The sequence below is a fragment of the Anopheles moucheti genome, chromosome 2 (genome assembly GCF_943734755.1).
Source record: "Anopheles moucheti chromosome 2, idAnoMoucSN_F20_07, whole genome shotgun sequence".
Classification (NCBI taxonomy): domain Eukaryota; kingdom Metazoa; phylum Arthropoda; class Insecta; order Diptera; family Culicidae; genus Anopheles; species Anopheles moucheti.
The window spans coordinates 2990129-3012473 of record NC_069140.1 but is presented as its reverse complement, the minus strand read 5'-3'; the positions used below and the strand labels follow the sequence as shown (position 1 = coordinate 3012473).

The 22345-nt window shown below is 42.5% G+C and overlaps 1 protein-coding gene across 1 annotated transcript; it reads right to left on the bottom strand.

The window, feature by feature from the left end:
• Positions 1–409: 409 nt before the first annotated feature.
• LOC128296918 (gonadotropin-releasing hormone receptor) lies at positions 410–22089 on the bottom strand. The gene is made up of 5 exons (XM_053032449.1): positions 21214–22089; positions 12538–12721; positions 4135–4343; positions 3911–4041; positions 410–746 (listed from the first exon to the last, which is right to left on the bottom strand). The coding sequence occupies exons 1-5, from the start codon at positions 22087–22089 to the stop codon at positions 410–412; spliced, it is 1737 nt and encodes a 578-aa protein (XP_052888409.1).
• Between the last annotated feature and the right edge of the window lie 256 nt (positions 22090–22345).

Here is a 22345-nt window from a genome sequence, read left to right as displayed (position 1 = left end):
TAGACTCTAGAACGCGCGACGCAGTGTCGTTTACGGTGTGAAATGCAGTTTCGAGACGGTTCAGATGGTGCATGAACAGATAGCTGCACCGCTTCGTTACAGTAGCTGCCAGTAGATTTTTGTGTGTGTCCATTTAACAAGTATACGGTTAGAAGTTGGTGCACTCCTGCTCCTGATTCAGAAGCTCAGGCCCTGCCTGGTGTGTGAGTGGTGGTTTTGCTCGTGAGTCTTCAGCATTCTGTTACCGGATTTAATTTATTTATCTCTAATTTATCCAATAAACTTTAAACGATAAACATAACCTAGAGAGATAGTGTGAGAGAGAGAGAGCGTGGCTCTCTATACCTCCGCCTATCATCTCTGTTCGTTCTACTATTTACAGTTCCTAAACTCGCGCGTCAGGTTTTTCTTAAAGCTTAGTGGGATGATTGCGCTGAAATAGGCGGGAAAACGAAAGGAACTTGCTGGTAAAGCTGCGCCGCTTGACCCGTGACCCACCCACGTGTCCTCCCCCATTTCCAGCACCTCCCATTCCGCCACCGCCGCCGCCACCGGCACCACCCTTCTGGTGGATCTGGTTGACGTTCTCATCCAGGCTGCGGAGATCCTTTTCCAGCGACATGAGCGATATCTCCTCCGGCAGGTTGGAGTGCGAGTTGGAAAACTTGATGTGCGGATTCAGGTTCCGCTGGTGGCCATTGTGATGGTTGAAGGTGGACGACCGCTGAAAGTATACAGAGCCTTCCCTGCGAAGCAAAGAGAAGAAGAGAAATGGGTGCGAGCGCGCACACAAAACACACCAATTGATCAACAGATGGTTCCTTTGATGGTTTCGGGTGAGATGAGTTGAAAGAGTTTGTTCTACGCTTTTCTTCCCAGACTGTGTTTACTATTGAACTCCCTCCCCAGCCCAAGCTGCTTCTGCTTTACTGCTGTTATTACGCATCGTAAGCAAACAGAAGAACGATGTGTTGCGCTGTGATGTGGAAATGATGAGATCGCACAGCCCGTTTCGTCTAGAGGCAGATGAGTGTATGCGAAAGATCATCATAATCCCTTTTGCTTCACATCACCCTTGTTTTCTCTCACTTTCTGACACTTGCATTTCCTTTGGCACATGTGAAGAAAAGCACTTGGATGTGATGTCATATAACAGAAATAAAATCAATCAACGTAAAAGCCGAGAGTGTCGGGTGGAATGTAAAGTGCTCATTGCAGGGCTGTGCCACAAGCAAAGATGGAGAACAACAGCACAAACGGGATACCAAATAATTTCTACATTAAATGGTGGTTTGATATACACACAGTGTAATCGATTTTTGCAAAGTGCTACACGTGCAGTAAAGCAGCTGCTGGGTTGGACTCGTAGTACTCTCTCTGGGTTAAAGCTCCACATCAACGACGGGAACCATGGTAGATGAAGTTTTTATCTTTATACAACTGCAAGCACTGAATTAACTTGTTTAAAAAAGTATGCTACAACTCAAAAGCATGCTTAAATACAAATAATACAATTTGGCAAAAACCGGGAAGCGTTTTGTACTGCGTATTGCATACTGTTAGGCAACATATTGTCAATGCAACCAACCAACCTAAAACGCCTAAAAGTATGCAATACGCGTGACAAAAGTATAATTGCTCTCTACTGTCTTTAGACGATTGTTTATTTCTCAATCTATTGACAATGTTGTCAATCCTCTGTTTGATCCTCTGAAGCATTTATTCCATTTAATCCGGAAGCGATTTACATCAACAGTGAAACAGTGTAACAACAAACAAAGCTGATGAATTTTTAGCCCTTTTTGTGTTTGCATAATATGAAATGGTTCTGATGGTTTTATGTTTGCCTAATCCTAGCTTTTCTTTACTCTTCCACGACACGCAACATTAGTGCAATTTTCACTCTCCTTCGAAGGTTGGGATGTTCTTTTTTGTGTATCCTTTCGCCGTAATGCACAAAGGAAAGTATGCTAATTGTTGGGCGCAATCTACGGATCTAGCGGAAACCATCTGGTACCACTGGCGCTGCCATTAACTGGAAGGAAAAAGGTGAGGGACTTTTTGTCTTTTTGCTCTGTCTCTCTCGTGGCTCTTTCTCGAAGGACCCTTTGTTTCGGCGAACTTAGGAGACAGTTTGTAGTGGTATCTTTACGATTCGCCACTTTTCTTCCGAAAATTTCCAAAACAGAGTTCCACGTTTTCTATCCTTTTTTCGGTGATATCCCTTTTAACGCAAAAATAATATGAAAGCTAGATTATGGCCAGCAGATAAGATAAGCGGGAGATGATTTTGCTACGCCAAACAGGTACGAAGAAAAGTCACTACGAAATAAATACGGAAAAAAGCTGCAACGAAAGCACTGCTAAGCTATGCTGAAACGGTGCCGGAGGTATTAAAGTAACAAAACATCACTTTATGACGACAGTCGGGGCTCGTGGTTGAGCCAAACTTTTACCAATGCCAATCGTGCAAGTGGTCGTTACGCCCATTTTGTCTTTTAATCATAAGTTTCAAGAGACAACGTGTGAGGTTAATGGAAATCGTTCTAGAGTCGTGGTAATTGAAATTGTTTATGAGGTTCCCGCTTCCCAGCCCGGGGTTTCCACTGAAGCTTCTTCCAAGGGCCGATGTCTTAGGATGTTTAATTAAGGTAGTACAAAGAACACGAGATTTCCACACAATCCACAAGTGGACGTGTGGCAAACTTTTTGTCATATGGAGAACTTTGTGCATATTTTCCGAGTAACATACGGGGAATCGGGAATTCCAACACGTGAACGTGTTGACGATGGACAAACTTTCGTCTACCGACATTTTGTGCTTTCAAAGAAAAAAAAACATCTTGTGATGGAAAACAAACGCTCCACTTGTTATGCCGTCGCTTATTATGGGGATTTAAAAGTTAAAGCCTTTCAACCATCGATCCATCCATTTGCGTGCGGTTATTTTGGGAAAGGGATCACATTTCCGGGGACTTCGTTAGCTGGTGTTACACAGGCATGGGTATTATGGCCTGCGGGGCACATTATTGGACACGTTAAAATAATAAGACAATAAATTGGATACTTAAAGAGCAAAGGTTGAATGGTAAAACGGAATGGAAGCGTTCGTGCGAAGCTGTTCATAGGATATTAATTCGAGAAGTTTCTGTGTTTCACTCCTGTTGCGCAGAGGCCGCATCGAAAAACCAATTACATTATGTCTAACGACATTATGGAAACTACTTAACTGCACCGGCATCATAAGTGCTTTCATTTAGCACGATTAAACCCTATCAGGCAGTCTCTTTCATAGAAAAAGATAATAAAGAGGGTTTGTTATACAAATTGCATAGTGTCAGGCGTTTACAGCATCGCCCGAAAGTATGCAATGCGCATGATATTTGTAACATGTAAGGATATCTTGAATAACGTGGTTTTTGTGACTGTACAGTAGCAGTGTAATATACCGTATTTGGTCTTACAAAGGGGGGATTTTATCTATTTATCCAGTTCCGGCTCTTTCTATGCCAGTTGGCGTACGTTTTTGGCAATGAGATTGTTAACATACCACAACCAATGAGACCGCTTAACTACTAAATGAAATCCATTTAATGGTGCTACGAGCCTTGCATAAGAACAGGCGTTAATGTGGTTCCCTGTGCTTTCCCATTCAAACGACCACCGGCTTATGTAACATCTGAATCAATCTAAATTCGGCTTAAGCTCGTTCGAAATGGAGTGCTCCGTTTCCTATTGCTACCGGTTTGTTTACACTCGCCTGTCCCAACCACTGACAAACGGAATAATATGTCGCAATCCGGAAGCGGATGCACACTTAGGCGTAAACGAAGAACGCAGCGGACACACCGACACGGAAGCGGAAATGCAGTATTAGCGGCACACCGAAACAGAGCTCGAGTATATGTACCTTACATGTTGATTGTACTGATTGCGACGCTGTCGGATCGGCACCAGGTGAAACGCACCGTAAATCAGCGGATTGATCAGGCTGTTCGACATACCGAAGAAGAATATGCCCGACTGCAGATCCTCGCCGAACTGTGGAAAGAGTGGCAATGGAAGCGTAGAGAGTAAATATTGCCGAAAGGCACACAATCGGTCCTTCCACCCAAAACGGGGACAAACACTTACCCGTTCGGTCGGATTCAGGAACATGAATATCAGCATCATGATGTAGTACGGTGTCCAGCACACGACGAATGCCACCACGATGACGACGGATATCCGGAGGGACTTCATCTTCGCCTTGTGTATCAACCGTTGGCGGTTCGTGTCGGACCGCCGGTAGTACGTTGTCCGGTCGACGGCCGATGTGTCGATGCGGAAGATTTTTTCACTACCTAAATCGTTGGCGACAAGAGCGAGAAAAACGTGCGCATTAAAATCACTGAAAGCTCACACCATACACACGGAGAGGCAAAAAAGAAAACAACACACAGGAATCCATCGAATGGCTAAAGCCTCCTTTTCGTCGTGGGGACCTCTTCAGGACAAACGGGAAATGCGGTATCGACCGTCAGCAAACGGGATCGATCCCAGAATGCGGTGGAGCAATATTTGATAATTTATCGAATCGGTTTAGTGTTTGGTGTGGGGATAATTTCTGACCGTCAGAGCGGAAGGGAATGCTCCAAAAAACAGCATAAAACAGGCACCCCGGGATGGAGTTCGGTTCGTTATTAAAGGATCCTTCATATCCGGGATGCTATTACCGGTTAATGTTACCGGATGAAGCCCTCTTTGCACTGCAGGCATGAAAATGAAGGATGGCTTTGAAATGGTCACAAAATGAATAAAACTCCCATAATGAAATTCGTTTTATACTCGTTTCGTATTAAAGCTGTCGGAAAGCTAATCATTTTTTTTTGGGTAAAGAAATAAATGTCATTGTTGAAGTGCAGTTAACCCTCTTAAAATGAATTTTACCCGTCCCGGACCGTTTCATTCGTTACGCTCTGGAAGGTTCTTGTTCATAATTTTTTAATAAAATGGTCAATAACCTGTTTGATGCTGAATTAATGTTCATTCAAAGTTCACATAAAATGTTCATCAACATGATCTATTGATTTTTTCTTGTAGAGCATCGTCAGAATGATCACATACTAATACATCAAGAAACTACTTATATTCACCTAACTACCTTCAAAATGAATCTTCTGCTGTAGAGTTTTTTTCCCTATCATTAGTAACTTCGTAGAAGAACTTCGATCTCTTGAATCTTTAAGTACCCGAAAGCCAAATGTCTTGGAATTTCCCCGTGAAGTATCTCAGTTCTTTTTGGGATACCAAAGGTTGTGTAAATACAACGAGATACCCTGTGCAGCTTTGTTTATCCAACTTTATAAATCGTAACGCTCCACACATCTCTTGCCTCCGGTGAAAATAGATAGCATATTGATCGCAAATTCCATTCGTAGCTGGAAAAGTTTAATTTTCTTCTGGACATGTGCACGTACTCGTCGCAAATGCACGTATTTACATGTTGTTTATTAGTGACACGAAGCATAATTCTGTGCCGAGAGTCACGCTTTCGGGTGGAAAGTTGTTAGATGCACATTATTAAAGAAAGTTAAACGAGTTATCTTCGAGTTAGTAAAAAAGATGTTCGTTTTAATAGCGAACGCCGCACAGGTGCGTGCGAAAATGAACGTTTTCCTTTTCAATTAATTGCTTTATAATTCACACAAGTTTTCCGGAAGGTGATATGAATACAAATTAACAACGTTTCAAATGTTCTATTTTCGGATTTCGCAGCCGGGCGAATATAACCAGTTTCGTGTCAAACGAAAACCTTTCCTCGGGTATGTGTGTGCGGTGGCTTTTGTTTTGCTATAAAAGTCATCCGCCGGTTTCTTTTTTGCAGCTTCCGCACGCCATTTTGCACCTGAGCGGAAATTTAATTTTCCATACGCATACACACAGCTCTTCGCGCTCCGTTCCCACGGCACTCAGCCGACCTGCACGCAGTAAATGGTTCCGAACCGCCAAATACGGGGTCTCACATTTCACCCGACAAACGCCGGATGGAAGGCGCCGATGATGGAAAGGTAGTCAACAGCCATAGCAACCGAAAGCCCGGCATCCAACAAGACGAACGCAGCACGAATTTTAAGCCCGTGCTCAGAAGCGTTTTGGGCCGGGAGCACGGGAACTTGCCATCATCACGATACCCGGCGAAAGGCGCAACCGACGGTACCAGACTCAAAAAAGGACAAACCCGTGTGGCTCGTGTGCTCTTAGCGGTCGGGCAGCATCGTTTATTTCTCAAGTGCCTCGAAACTTGGCCATATTGTTGGCGCTTGTTAAAACACTCCATTCTTCATGCGAGGCGATTGGCGAGACCCTTAGATGGGAAGCACGAAGAGCATTGCCAAGCTAAGGTGAAAATTTATGGATGTATATCAGTTTCAGTCATCGTTAGTCGGACGAGAGGGAAAAGACAAGCGCGACGACACTTCCCGGGAGCGTTGACAAATGTGGCTGGGAAAGAGCGTTCTCTCGAGTAACGTCGACCGAAACGCAGCATTAACCTTTCGAAGCGGTTCTACCAGGCACAGCAGCAACGGAAGATCAACGGGTGCGATGGATTAGGCGGTCATTTTGTTCGATTTGATATATTTGCATTTAAGCAGAATTTGATTTTGCACTTCCCACGCGCCTTGAACCGGGCGGGAGAATAGCAGCGTTTCGTTTTATAAACTTGTTACTCTGCTAAGAAAATTCTTCGTGGGAGGCTGATTTTCCCGCGGCGAAATCGTGACGATGGGGAAGTTTTGTGGCTTTCGCTTATTGAATTAGCGAAAACAATTTTCACCCACCGTATGTTGAGCTCTGCACGGCGTGGGTAGAGAAACCCCAAAACCTCACCACGAGAAGCTGCCGCGAATGAGTTACGGCAAAGTTTGAGTCTAAATAGATTAACACGCTGTTGAGGTCGGAACGGCATTTAAAATAATGTGTGGCATGCTGTGGCAAATCCACGCGTGGTCGTCGCTATTCACTAATGCGTAAAAATTGCTCTAACTAAAGTTTCCCAAACCCAAAAATCATTTTGCACTTTTTTTTAGTGCAGAATGTATTCATCGTACGATGGATAAGAACAAATCGGTCTGATTTAATTCGGGTTTGCAAAGTGATAAATCATTTATCACATCGGTTGATTCTCCGCGCGGTACCGAAATAGTGATTCAATGGCGTAAAAATAAAAGGAATGATGGGCCACAAAATTTGATTAAGGCCTCCGGGTATTCCTATCACTGTCAACAAGTAATCTCCCCGGTTTGGAGACGCCTAGCTAGGGAAGCCGTTGGCGCGGGAGCATGATTGATTTCATTCGGCTTCTATCTAAAAAAAACATAACCTATTTTTATTACACTATAATAATCGGATTGAATGGTATTTTCCATCGCTCGTAAACACTTCGTGCGTGTAACCGGCGAAACGTACCAGGCGCCTCCATTGATTCCACGCGATGAAAAAGGAGCGATAATTTCCCCACAGAGTTGCGTTTACGAGTGTGATATGTAGTGTGTTTGAGCGTGAAGCATAGCACTATTTTCACACGTCGGTTTTCTCCAATTCATTTAAAACCTTCAATTTCGCTTACTGCGTACTGTTAACCATCAACAAAAGCTCAGGGAAAGCTTAATTTACCAAACACCGATGGTTTGATTCGAAAGCGATTTGATTTTTTGCCATTTGACGCATTTGGGACGAGGAAATAGTTAGCATACAAATAAGCATAACGTATGAAATGAATGGTTTCATAATTTACAATATTTTTGTGTCGCTTGGTTCTGCTTGCCGAAAAATAGCAACCGAACGATTTGTTTCGGATTTGTGTCAAGTACACCCGGAGGGCAACACACAAGTGCGATAAACGAACGGGTTTTATGGGAATCGTTTATCGAAAGTGTAACGTATGTATTGTAGGCAGCTTTATTTGTTCCTGTTGCTGTTTTTTTGCTGTGAAAGCTGTCAAGCGTTCGAGCATTAATAAGCGTCCGCAGCAGGAATCGTCTGTACGGGACGGATTTTGTCCTTTTTCTCATTCGCTCGGATCATTTGCACATTTACCGCCGGACGGAGAGATTATAAACTTTTCCCCTTTGCAACAGTCTTTCTGTAGTCAGAGATGAAGAATGTTGTAGAAGAAAATTTAATACTTCCTCAGAAGAGTCGGTAGTTCTTGACGGAAACAATTCGAAACATTTCGTTCGGAATGCGGACAAATCGTATGAGACAATTGGCGAAATGCGTAGGTTCGGCATAGAAAAAGGATTCTATGAAAAGAAAACAATTTATGTGCAACCAAAAATAGAAGCATTTCAATATTGGACGAATTCGGGACCGGACGACTTTCCTGCAGACCTTACACGAATAGTGAAAGTGCTTCTAGGTCTCGAAACAGATGGCGCGATGATGCTGTGTGGTAGTTATTTTTAGTCCTCACCGACTGGTTTGGGTGTACTGCAACTGTTAGTCTGACTGCCTGATTTATTGGTCAACTTCACAGGCACAATAACAAAGGACATAGGCCCCTGTTTTACATGGTTTTCATTGTGTCGGAGGCAACGACTTTGAGGGTAAAGTTGGGGAAAAGGCAAATCGTTTCGGTGCCTGTTTGGAAGTTTGGGATATTTTCGAGAATCTTCCAGGAATTGGTACAAGTGTAGAGCTAAATTTGAACCTTAGAGATAGAGTGGATGAGGGTAGGACAAATAAAGGATATCTGACAGAACCATGTAGCAAAAACTTTATTTCCCTGCCGTATGTTGTTTGGGTATAGGAATAGGTCAGCTTGTTCAGCGAGAAATGAATTATGTTCCTGGTCACAAAATTTACAATTCAAAATTGGAATGAATCACAAAAAAACAGCAACATAAAGCTTTTATATTTTTTATATAACAAAGAGGATTTTATTATGCCCTCGGCCGTCATAATGAAAATAAATAAATAAAAAGATGATTTTATGTTTATTTTTTTGTTGAAATTCAGCTGGTCTAAAATAAAGTCCTAAAAGCTTCTAGCTAAATGTTGCGTTAAATGTGTGCACTGCATGTCGCACAATTCACTTAACGTCTCCTTTAGCTGACTCCGTTGCACGTGTAACTAGCCAGCGGCTTCCTGCTGCGAGGTACAAATTGATTGAAATGGAGGCGCATGGTTGTTGCACAAGAAAAAAGCATCATAGCAAGTTTTTGTTCATGTTCGTACGCGACAAGACAAAAAAAAAGCTGGGCAGTTTGCCAAAGGGTGCAACTTTGAAGCTGCTGCACCATCCATCGCTTGGATGCCGGTGTGATTGATTGACTTCGTTGCTGCATAGGCTACGGGAGATGAAGTTGTTGCATCAAGCAGCATGAGATGATTTATTTAAAAGCCGTTGGAAAAGTTGTGGCGTAGTGGCGTCTCACTGAATAAAATGTATCTTTCAGGATTATGCTTTAAATACACACATTCACACCTGAACTGATAACATGGTGAAGGATAAATAAACAGGATAAAATCGATCGATTGGTTTTAAAAGTTAATCGCTTGGTTCACCGAAGTCAGAACAGGGGTTAGATCCTTCTTGCGTATCCTTCCATTTGCTTTCAATTTCTTATAAAAATATAAATTTTAAAACCAACGTTTTTGATTTTACTATTCCATTAACAGACCTCGAAGCGCTTGAGGCCCACTATTTATATTTTACCGTTCTCTAGGCTTCGTTTAGGCTTCTCTCAAAACCCGAACCAAACCCTAGTGATGATTTGGCATTAATTTATCGGATCAAATACAAACCGCTCCTGGTGCTTTCCGTATCCGCTTCGCCCACCTTGGTCCACCAACCGGCGACGGTAAAGCGCTGAAAAAGGTTTTCCCTTGTCCGAATGCAAACGAGCCCTTCGGTGATTGATGGGACTGGCTTAGGAGATGAAAAGCAAGTGAAAGCGATCTGTGGTGAATAGCCTACTGGGTCGCTTTCTTCCCGCACGAGAATGGGACGTTCTTCAACCACATTGTGATAGTGAAAGGGAAGATTCTAGTGTTTCTTTTCTTCTCTCATTTTGCTTTTCTTAAACGATACACACAAATATATTACGCGCTTTTTTTGTGTGCAGTAAAGCTTACGCAACGGGAGGGTTTTCCATTTTAGATGTGGCAATACTGCACGAGTGAATTAATTATAAAAGAGCGATAACTTTACAGGGATAAATAAGGAACATTTTCCCGGAAATTTCGGTGATACAAACCAATCACAGGACGATGGTCCCTGTACGATGCAATGGCGTGCCAAGAATAAATAATATTACACAATTTGCAGCAAACATTATCACTCTTCTACCGACAGTTTGGTCATCAGGAAGAGCCGGTGGACCCCAAGTGGGATTGAAGGTTATACTGCTTGTCTGGAAGGAATTGAGAGCGGTAAAACGCCCAACCGGCTGAAGGCCGCAAATTTCTAACGTTCTATGCTTGCTAACCCTGAAGCAATTCGAAACCGATAAGAATTCACCGGAACAGACCAGAACCTCTTAATTAAAAATCACCCGATAGCGCATACCGCTTGGGAAGGGGTTTGTGCAAGCGAAATAAGAAACCAAACAGCAGGATATCTAAACAAGTCAATTTGCTGAAGCGTGTTTGTTATGCCGAATTATCTAAAAGGATGCAGAAGGTTCACAATAAGTATTATCAATTGCTGTGTTTGATAGCCGTCGTGGAATCTGTAGCCTAGCGAAATGGTAAAGGTAAAGGTGAAAACAAACGACAAACAATAACGCATTTCATTAGATTCCACCCTGAAGCAAAACAAACCGTTTTTTTGTTATTCATGAAGAGCGGCCATGCCGTACTGCTGAAAACAAACAGTTTGTATCATTAAAATTATAATTAATTACCTGTTTGTTATTCACATTGCATGCGCACAGGAGAATTTATCTACTGAATACGCCTGTGCTTATGCAATCCAAATGATTTAGTCAGAGGGACGACATTTTTTCTTCAGAGCTTGTCACAATTTCTTTTGAATACAATACAATTCAATATAATATACAAACTGAATACAATTACCAATTGCAGAGACTAGTTAGAATAAAAACATTCTACAAAAAGCAACAATGTGGATGTAATAATGCTATATTTTATGTTATATGAAGAAAAACAACATGGTTTAAAGCACTAAACCAATTACAGTTATATTTTCAGTTCAATTAGACCATCATTTAAGCTGGAACCATTCTTGGAAAAACGCGAGCACAATGTTGGTCTGTGGGCTTGTTTTATTCCACTTCACCATGTTCCGTGCAATCTGTGCATGTTCACATCATCAACATGTTGCAATAAGCGGATAGAACGTAACCGTCTGTTTCTTGGCCGAGAATAATCGGTGCCATTTTACAACGGTGGAAAACCCCAGACTGGTGGAAAACTCCACCCATCTTACTGTCCACTTGGGTTCTGTGTCGTGAGTGGAGTCCATTTCGTTACGATAGGAATAATTAATGACAAGTTCTCATGAGACTTTGATGGATGGTGTATCATGGCTGAGGTTAGTTAAAAAGCTTTCATTTACTGTGATGATAAGACAGGTTTTGATTCTGTGCTTTACGGCTTTAGAAAGTTTTGTGAAAGTGTTTACGTAATTTTGCAATAGTAAACAAAACAACCCTTTCTACGTTAACCTCCTCCGTCCAGCAAACTGACGTTTTAATACCGTTTTAATAGGATAAAGGAAGTGAAGTTTTTTTTAATTAGATGAGGATTGTTTAGCATTTGAAGGATCAATGATTTAAACGAAGGAACGCTTCACGAGCTGTGACCTGTGTAACCCAACTAAGGGTTATTATCGTTCTACCCATCTTCAACCGTACCGTTCACGTTGAAGAGGCACTTTGAATGGAAGCACCATGAACGATCGATAGATCGAATCTCGACTTTTCCAGCTCGAAGTGGGGGGAAGTTTAGAAATAGGGAAAATGAAAGTGAGAAGCAAACAAGATTGATATCGTGCGTATCGCGCTGTCAATCGGCCATAAACCCGGCATCGGTGTTGGAAACACCACGATTCGTAAACCAACCAGCAGCAAATTCCGCCGCGAAACGGTAAATCAAGCATTGGGCCGGGTTTTTACCGAGGACAGCACACACCCTAGGCAGACACGGGAAAAGCTTCGAAAAATCTCAATTTACCAAATTAATTGTTGCCCGGGCAATTAATCACCTTCGTATCGGGGAGGAAGGCTTTGCGCATTATTTCGCAGCCGAACAGTCGTCGCAGAAGGGCTCGAAGTCATTCGCAAATGCAAACATCATTAAGATGAAGCTCGGAAATGGAAGCAAATTGTGCACTAATTGTAGGCAATTCCCAGACTCCCGAGCGCGCGCATTGCAGTTAAATATTTAGTTAGCGAACCGATTTGTTGTTATTGCAGCTGGAAGATACAGGTGCGGTTCTATCTTGAGATACAGCATTGTTTGGTTTGTCTTTCCATCCGATGGCTCTGGCAGGGGAGCAAGTTTGCTTTCGGTGAATGATGCGACACTTACTTGAGATCGTCATGAACGTTGATAAATAGGTACCGATCAATATCAGTAGCGGAATGATGAACATAAACACTAGCGTAAAGGTCGTGTAGAGCTGCTCCTGCCATCGGTCGGTGTAGAAACCGTGAGTCACGCACTGGTAAAAGTCCTCCACGAATGGTCCTTTCGCCACCCGGAATATCATCCACTGGAAAAGGGAAAAGAAAGATAGTTTGAGAGCGATCGAGCGAACGAGCAGGAAAATGATAAACATCCCTTAATGGCTCTGCTACCGGAATAGCTTATTGTAGCTGAGGTGAACCACCACCAGACACTAGGGCCAGGTTTCATTTAACAGCCCCAGTGCTCATGATCTACAGTGGCCTGCAGGCCAACTTTTGTGGTACCGATTCAATCATCCGGTCTAGAGATAGTGCGGGTTCGTTCGAGTGTTATCTAACCGCACCCAGGACTTGGTTTTGTGCTTTATAGGAGCATTATGTGTCCACCTTTCCGCAATTTGAACGCGGTTGGAACGGATTTTCCTTCTGGCGTTTTTAAGCGTGCCGCGGTGTTAGTGCCGGATGACTATACGCTGATTAATGGTACTTATGTGGGAAAGTTTAATTGATTTAAAGCACGTGGTTATTATGCCCGGACAAACTCGCTGTCAGAAGCTTGTAATCGATTCACCGCGAATAGTGAAAGCTTGTCTCTGGAAATAACACTCGAACGGTAAGAAACAAACAGTCTAGCGAGATTTAGCATGAGTTAACATTTCGTATCAAATTACCATGTTCCTACAATGCATGTAGGTGTATACTTCCAAAGCAAGCGAAAAGGTGCAGGATTCTTTAAAGTGTGCAACATATTTGAAAAATGATCCTACCAAACCCTACGGGCTTGTCACAAGCGATGTAATTTCTAAACAAAATGGTTTGAAGCAGACGAAACAAGGTACCACATTCAAAAAGCCATTGTCATGTAGGAACCCGTGGAACAAAACGACCGAAGACAATGATCCGTTTTACCATACGTATCTCCAGGTTTTGTGAGGTTATCATGTTTACAATTGCCCTCGTTCAGTGAACGATATTGCGACTTCAGTTTATCCAATATTGAATTCGCTTTCAAAATAGCTTTCCACTCCTTCCGAGCCAGACACTACTTGAGCTTGTTGAGAATCTCTTTGGGATAAATTTGGCACAGCAATATCTGCATCTCCAGTGAAGTACGTTCGTTTAAAAACAGCCTGAGCAGTATAAAGAAATACAATTAAAAGTAATTAAATATTAATCACAATAAGACTCGTTGCTTTGTCTTGAAATACGGAAGCACCAAAGTATCTATTTTTATACATCAGGGCCGGTCGATTGCTGAATAAGAAGAATTTAAATATTTGATATGTAAAATGACTTTTGAAAGAGATTTTATTCTATTCAATTGTACAATTGTCTATCTTTTAACACATTACTACAGCAACAGCATCGTAAATGTAACGCTTTTGCATAACTAAGACATCAAAAAGTATCCTATATCGCATAATAACAGTGCCGAATAAAGAAAAACCAAAGACATTGTGGAGGAAAGTACGTAACAAAAGTAAACAAATGCATAAGATGTTGCCCATGTCATCAAGATCATGCCATTTGCGTAGGCAAAAGAGCAAATATGGATCATATTACGAACGCTGCGTAACGCTGCTTTTGCGCCCTACGTTTGAATGTCGTCAATAATGATGCTTCATAATTGAGTGATTGGCAGCATTGATAGCCATGGTATCTAAGCTGTATAAATGAATTTCTTTCAGAGCTGACGCACTCAGCGGGAGCGACAAGCTCACCGATTGGCTCATACTGATACGGGGTGAAGAAAAGTCATACGAAGGACAGGAGCACCCATCGGTTTTCGCAATCGCACAACGAAAAGTGATCCTGACAGGTTTTCCCGGAAAAATGGCTGGTTATGATTTTTGAAAAGGAAGCGTAATTTTTAGGAAATAAGAAAGTCCATTTCATTTTCCCCATTTTTTTCATACAGCCAATGTCACTTCTAATCCACCGAAAGCGGACCAATGCTGTATGAAGCAGTGGGAAAATGGAAAAAAGTAAACAACTGATAAGGCCATATTTTTCGGGATTTCAAATCCATCAGAGATTTGGAATTGCTTTTTCGTTTGGCTTGTTTAGGGGATTTCATTCGCTTAAAAAGGCTAACAAGCTGCGGATAGACCGTGTCATGAACACATTGCATAACTTTAGGCGTTTTACTTCAGCGACAAATAAAGGAAATTTATACTGTGTTCATAATTTTTGTTCCAAAATCATTTTCCTGCGCTTATATATTGTCTGTTCCTTTGGGTCTTTTTATTGAAGGTAATCATTTCACTTTGTAAGTTTCATTCAAGCGGAATTAAAAACTTCCATCTTTTGCATGATTCTTCGAAACAACTTCGATTGATTTAAATTTCGTTTGATTAATTTACTAAATCGCACGCTCAATTAACGGCCTAAGAGGTACTGAAGGGTTTCTGATTTCCACTGAAGGGATACGATTTTCCATTGGTCTGAAAGGACCTACGGCATTCGACAAAACAGCAAAATCCCCCGTAACGCTAGTAGCTTACAAAGTGAAGACTCTTCTTAGGCGGTTCCGCAAAAGTGCCTGCAAAAGTACTGAACGGCCAAATCTGCAAGCGACATCAAATCGGATCCCGCTCGAAATTCCGGTTAAGAATAAAACAAGAACCACCCGAACACTTTTCTGGTGGAAAAGAGCAAAAAATAGAGTATGGTGCACTGGAAAAGTCATTCCATTTCTTCCAGCGAAAAACCACGATGCACGAAGCGAGGGATCCGTACTTTGAACGGATACGAATGGAACGGCTGATCGGAGATGATTTCGAATGAATGTCAAATGGCAACTTACGCTTCCCACGGGAACCAAACTTTCCCACACTGGCCGTAACAGATTGTTTCGGGGGTGGAAATTGCTAGTGAAATATTTGAATGCAATATTGAAATTCTGATTGTGCCGACGTCCCGCGTCAATAAAACATTAACGCCGTCTGGGCTCATCGTTTTTCTCAATAATCTGAATAATTTGAAACATGTTCAAGCTGGGTGATCTCGTAACCTTAGCTTTAGAGTGTGTAATATAGTGTAGTTAGAAATACAATGCAGATCTTGCGCGTTAGTAAGGACAAATGTTCTTGCCGACGACGAATTTGAAGTAAACCAAAGACGAGCTTTATTGTAAAGGTTGAAGAAGATGTGCAAGGCTTTCCGGTCGACAATTTTTGTAATTTGAATTGTAAATTTGTATAAACGAGCAACACATACTTTGAAATCAAATGAAGACATTTTCAAAATTCCACTTAATTTTATCACTTTCGCTAGGAGTTTGGAAACATGCTCGGAGGGATTTTCCACTTTCAAGAATTCTGAGAGATAAATGTTTGGCGAAACACTGTGGCGCCATCCTAAAAACAACTCTTTTCTGGTGCTTTATTTTTACTACAGTTTCCAAAAGAATTACAAAAGGAAACAAAAGCATGCATAACTCAACCATCACGTGTAGAAAATCCTTCACCAAGCACAAGTCGCCTTAAGCCCTAGTAATTCGTTCCCATGGTACCGTCCTTCCTCGCCTACGTGTTGATGACAATTTTCTCCGAATTTTATCATCATGGTGGAAAATTTCAATTTTCGGCCCGTTTATGTTGACTCAACGAGTGCAGAGAAATGGGAGAACAGGAAAGCAAAATTACCATGTAAATTGATACCGTGATTGCATGGATGTCGGATGTAGGAAGGGTCGTCTAAGTGATCGTTTAGGAAGGTTTAGTAAGCTGTTTGATTATGAGCAGCGATTAGTGGTGCATCGATGTTTTCCTTTCGCCTCTGGGGCGGCAACAATGACCGTATCTTGTATAGTAATTTAAAGATAATTTTTATCGTATTAGGTGTTCATTTTTAGTCAACTTTTTGTGCTCTGTTCAATCGCCATAATCTACCAGGTTTATGTAATTTGATTTGTTTGCCTATATACACTCTTCGTAAGGCACGCTGGCTAGCACTCTCCTATAAAATATACCTTTAATATAAACTCGATCAGTCGTATGTTTATTCGATCTTTCCCGCATCAATTCCCGTTTAACTTATAAAGCTAAATAACGTAGAAATGGGCAAAATAGTGCCAAAAGTCCCTTCTACAGAAGAAATGAATACCAAAAACCATAAACCACTAATAAATACGTGTTTGTTGTCGGTTAGTCAACCGCATGAAAATTGCCGTCTGGCCTAACCTTTCCAACGTAGCTACAGCTGGCAACAGATCCCTGGCAGTAGATAAACTGTTTGACCTTTCCTTGTTTTGAAATTTGATTTAATGTTCAAAGGAGCGTATTGTGTCATGGAAAACCGATGGGTAAAACGATTCAAGGTCGGAACCTTTCAATCGTTTCCAACTCGAAACACAACACAGACAAGAAGCATGAACACTGCACATCCTCGATTGGTTAAGCCAGCGACACAACAGCATGTCGAAATATTGGTCTTCTTCAGTCCAAACATCTCCATCAGCAACAGCTGGATTTATGACAAGAATTGTTGATGTAACACACTTGATGACCACTGTCTCGACTTAATTCCAGTTTCTGGTCCTGATGCGAAACAGTCGGGTAATTACATTCCGTTTTTGGAACCAACTTCCCTAGTACCATGATGCTGGATGTTGTGTATGTGAGTGCATCTTATTCCCATTTCTTGTAACGTAACGTTTGTTACGAAATTAATTTACCAGCAATGGGTTGCTGGTAAAAGGGTCCGCACTTCTACGATGAGTGCAATTGCAATCGAGTGCATAATGTTCGACTCGGTGCACAATTACCTACCGGATGATTCGATCACTTTGATGCGAGCTTCCGAGAACAATGTCCGGGCAAGCACCGGCAGACTCGTTGGCCAGAATCTCACACGCAACTGCACGCATACTGGGCCGAGTAACGATAAAATGAACATACAACCCCAGAGTCTCCCCAACCAATCGGTGCCGGCTGTATATTGCATTACAATCGCCAAGGCCGGGAAACAATTCTAGTGGGTGGCTAGACTCCGGTTGTTTCAATACCTTTGTCTAGCATAGCTGTAACTCGTGAAGTGGGCTGTGGGAAATGATACACAAAAACGATTTTCGCGCCTCCCACGGAGGTTCGATGGGTGCTTTCTATCGGATAATCGATATTGGCGTGGCCTTTCAACATCAAAATGGTTTGTAGTATGCGAGCTTTCGTTTATGTGGATACAGGTGCTTAACGATCTTTCATCGAACTGCCATTCAACTGTCAATGATCTGCAATTGGTTGCACATTGTAGATGCTGATGAATATTACTGGATGTAGAGGTTTAAGACGATGATGGGCATCATTGAAAAACAATATTTGAGCTCGCACTCATGAATATTCATTTAACTGATGACAGTGGAGGATCAATCCCCTTGGAGGCCCAGGGCGGAATTTTTCAAGGGGGGCCCATAGTTTTGCTACGGCATTATCGGTGTTAGGGAGATGTACTTCAAACATGATGTAACAACACCAGCAAAGTCTCAGAAAGAAAGCTCCCTTGCGTACATCTCAGAGTTCTGTTGCGTAGCCCTGTAAACGGGCCTAGTAAGCTAGTCTCCATATATAAACGTTTGTATGCGCTAAGGAGAACGATAACGCCACTACTTGGATCGCCATTAGCTGGTACGAAATTCCATACAAAACCAGCTGTTTTCAGATTGCCGATACCAGGAGAGCATCCACGGAAGAGGTAGCACCTAGAACAGCAATTTTGCTTGAAAACCGCCGAAAGGTATGCAATGTTTAAACACTAACTTTCCCGTTGGTCGTGAAAAATTTCTTCGAAAACTACCAGTTTCCGAATGTATAATACCAGGAGAGCATGCACGGAAGAGATAGCTCCTGGTACTGCGCCGTAAGGTATGCAATGTTTATACACTAACTTTGCAACCAACTTGCAACGCAATGCGCCGTAAGGTATGCAATGTTTATACACTAACCTTGCAACCAACTTGCAATGCAAGTTTGGTGCATGCAAGAAACTTGCAGCAAGATGGCGCCCAACTTCGTACTTGCATGCAAGCTTGCATGCAAACTTGCATGCAAGTTCTTGCAAGCAAATTCTTGCATGCAAACTTGCATGCAAGTTTGCATGCAAGTTCTTGTATGCAAGTTTGCATGCAAGTTCTTGTATGCAAGTTTGCATGCAAGTTTGTATGCAAATTTGCATGCAAGTTTGCAAGCAAGTTCTTGCATGCAAGTTCTTGCATACAAACTCGCATGCAAACTTGCATACAAACTTGCATGCAAACTTGCATGCAAGTTTGCATGCAAGAATTTACTTGCAAGAACTTGCATGCAAGTTTTCATGCAAGCTTGCATGCAAGTACGAAGTTGGGCGCCATCCTGCTGCAAGTTTCTTGCATGCACCAAACTTGCATTGCAAGTTGGTTGCAAGGTTAGTGTATAAACATTGCATACCTTACGGCGCATTGCGTTGCAAGTTGGTTGCAAAGTTAGTGTATAAACATTGCATACCTTACGGCGCAGTACCAGGAGCTACCTCTTCCGTGCATGCTCTCCTGGTATTATACATTCGGAAACTGGTAGTTTTCGAAGAAATTTTTCACGACCAACGGGAAAGTTAGTGTTTAAACATTGCATACCTTTCGGCGGTTTTCGACCAAAATTGCTGTACTAGGTGCTACCTCTTCCGTGGATGCTCTCCTGGTATTATACATTCGGAAACAGGTAGTTTTGGAAGAAATTTTTCTCGACCAACGGGAAAATTAGTGTCCCGGTGCAATTTCGTTTATACTTTAAAGTAACAAAGTCGATATTCTTCTCTGCATTTAATTTATCACATAGAAAAAAATGTTTTATATAACCAAGAAAGATATTTTTGATCAATTTTCTACCTTGTAAATTAATTTTTTTTTTGCTATAATTTAACTTTGTTTTAAAATTTTCAAAAATCGCACAATAGGCACAAATTTATTGGGGCCCCCAACACGGCGAGGCCCTAGGCGACCGCCTACTCCGCCTACCGTTTGATCCGCCGCTGACTGATGATTCAGTTCAAAAAGCGAAAAGATGATCATCAACAATCTACAAACATGGTGGTGGGGCGCAGAAATTAACGTCAAAGCACCATTAGTATTGGGGAGTATTCAAACGCTTTTTTACTTTTGAGCTTTGAACATCCTGCTCGTCTAAATAATCAAAAGAAAGCAAGATCAGGTTAGCAATATTTTCGAAACTATTATTAATCGCAGATAGTAATATATGTACGGTTAATTAATTCACCTCTCACAGCCAACTGACATATGGAGAGAAAGATGATGATCGATCTGCTGCTAGTTTATTAGCTTTGCAACTGCAACTCGTAAACGGAAAGCTGACGCAGCAAATCAAGCTAATTAAATACCAAACATACACCGATCCACCACACGTTTGCCTGCCATCCCCATCATTAGCTGTGTGATAAAACACACCAACCTGGGCAAATTAGCCATCAATGCGATTTTCGATGGTGGCCAAATTCCTTCGCCTCGTCTGCCAGTGGTGCGGTTCAGTTGATTCGCTAATAATTGAAGGATTAATTTAACCCTCTTTGCTGACCTTGGCGTTTTAGCTTTCTGGTCTGGCGACTAATTGTTTCGTAGAGCGATGAGCTCCGGTGAGCATATAATCTCGGTGCTGGGCTCTCCTCATGTGGATCTATAGCTGGATGGATGGGGTTTGACACTATGCAGCGAACGGAAAGCAGATTAATTACTCCCAATCAGTCATGCCGGTGGTTGATGGGAAATTTTTTCATATTCACCCCAACCTTGAGTGCGGCTGTGTAAATTTGGGGTAATAAAATGCAAAACTCTCCCGGCACATCACCATGTGCTTCAACCTCAGAAGCATGTGGTACCCCCTTGATTAATACGCTGTGTTGGTGGCAGAGCAGGCAGATATACACGTTTATGAAAATGTACCAATTGTTTATCTTCTACCGTGTGGGGAAAATTAATTTTGCCCGAATACATTCTCCACACTCGTATTTTAACGGCTTTTTAACGAAGCAAAACGCTACATATTCATAAAGCTTAAAGAAGATATGCCGGCCCTTTACATTGAATAGTTCGTTCGTCGCACGAAGGTTCAGCTGCGACGCCCATCCAGGCATTTCGGTAGCTGAGTGTTTCGGCGATAAACCCCAAATCATAACAACGTGATTGAGCTTAATGACATGGGACGGGGATGGTGTTTTCAACTACCCAAAAAGATCACCACTAAAGATGGTCCGGATGACTCGTTGGGTATTCGGCGAAATGGAACAAACTGCTATCAAGAAACCATTGCCTGATGGTGGTTTCCTCTTACGCATCGTAGCATGCATCGTTACGAAGGGCTGTTGTCGCTGTAGATTCAAGCAAATGAGAACATTCAACCCTTAATGCCAAATTTGCGCAAGGGTGAGAATGGGCGTTATGTTCGCTTATTTTTAGCAGTGATATTTCCATCGCTTCTGGGGAAGATGTGCAAACTTTCATTGTATAGCTTGGGCTTTGAGCAGTTTTTGAGTGATTGTGGGGCATTATAGGAAGAGCTTGCAAGTTTCAAATCTATTTCGAAGCAATGCTTACCTGTGGTGTGCTGAGCAGAAAGGATAGCAAGTAGGCGATGAACAGAAACCGATGGCAACGGCGGGCGGTGTTTAACGACTTCATGGGATACTTGACCGCAACCCAGCGATCAACGCCGACTAGCACCAGCACGTACGTGGACAGATAGAGGCTAAACATCTGGCACAGTTTGAACAGCTTGCAGAATAGGTTGCCGGCAACCCAGTCCACCGTATAGTACCAGGCCGCCTCACCGATGAGACAAAACCCCGTCACCAGCACGTCCGCTATCGACAGGTGGAAGATGAGCGAATAGATGGCGCTCCAGTTGTGGCGGGTAACGCGGCGGGATTTTCGGTTCTTCTGGATGTTCCACATGGTCGCCACATTGCCGAGCAGGGACACAATCGCCATCGCCGACAGTACGATCACCCGGATGACGCCCGACCTGGACAGGGTTGGTGCATGTTCGTAACAGCTTAGGCCCGGTATCGCCAGTGCGCTACCGTTCTCGAACGCGTAGCTTATGTTGAGCCGGTCGCATTCCTCACGCGAGAGAATCGCATCACCCGATTGACTCATGATGTCCCCGACGAGCGTTACCAGCCCGCTGGACAGCTGGTGGATACCGGGATGCAGTAGCAGATTGGCGAGGCTTTCGTTGTGTCCCGTGGTTAAGTTAGCGACGGTCGTGTTGAGCTGTTGCTGTTGGATAGCGTTGCCAAGGCCCAGTCCGAGCGTAATCGAAGCGTTTCTACCAAACAATGATCTCTGTGACTGCTGTACTTCAAATGGAAACGGGTCCACCATCGTGGTAGTGTAATTTTCCAACATTGACGATACATTTCCCGAGAACAACTCATACGTGGCCGCGGTGAGGTTTAACGATGGTGGCATTTTACCGCTACCGCGGCTAGACGAGGAATCTGCAAAAAAAAGCAACAGCAAAATGATGTAGGGATTTGATGACGACTGAATTAAGCGTAAATTCATCTATAAGTCGCTTAGAAAAACGCATCACGCATTCCGATTTGCGGGAGAGTTGTTTATGAGTTGATATTCAACATTCGTCCGAGACATGCTTCAATCAATCTTATTTATCATTCTTACAATTCCTTGCGGAATTTCTCAACGTCCTGAGCAATGTCTGTCA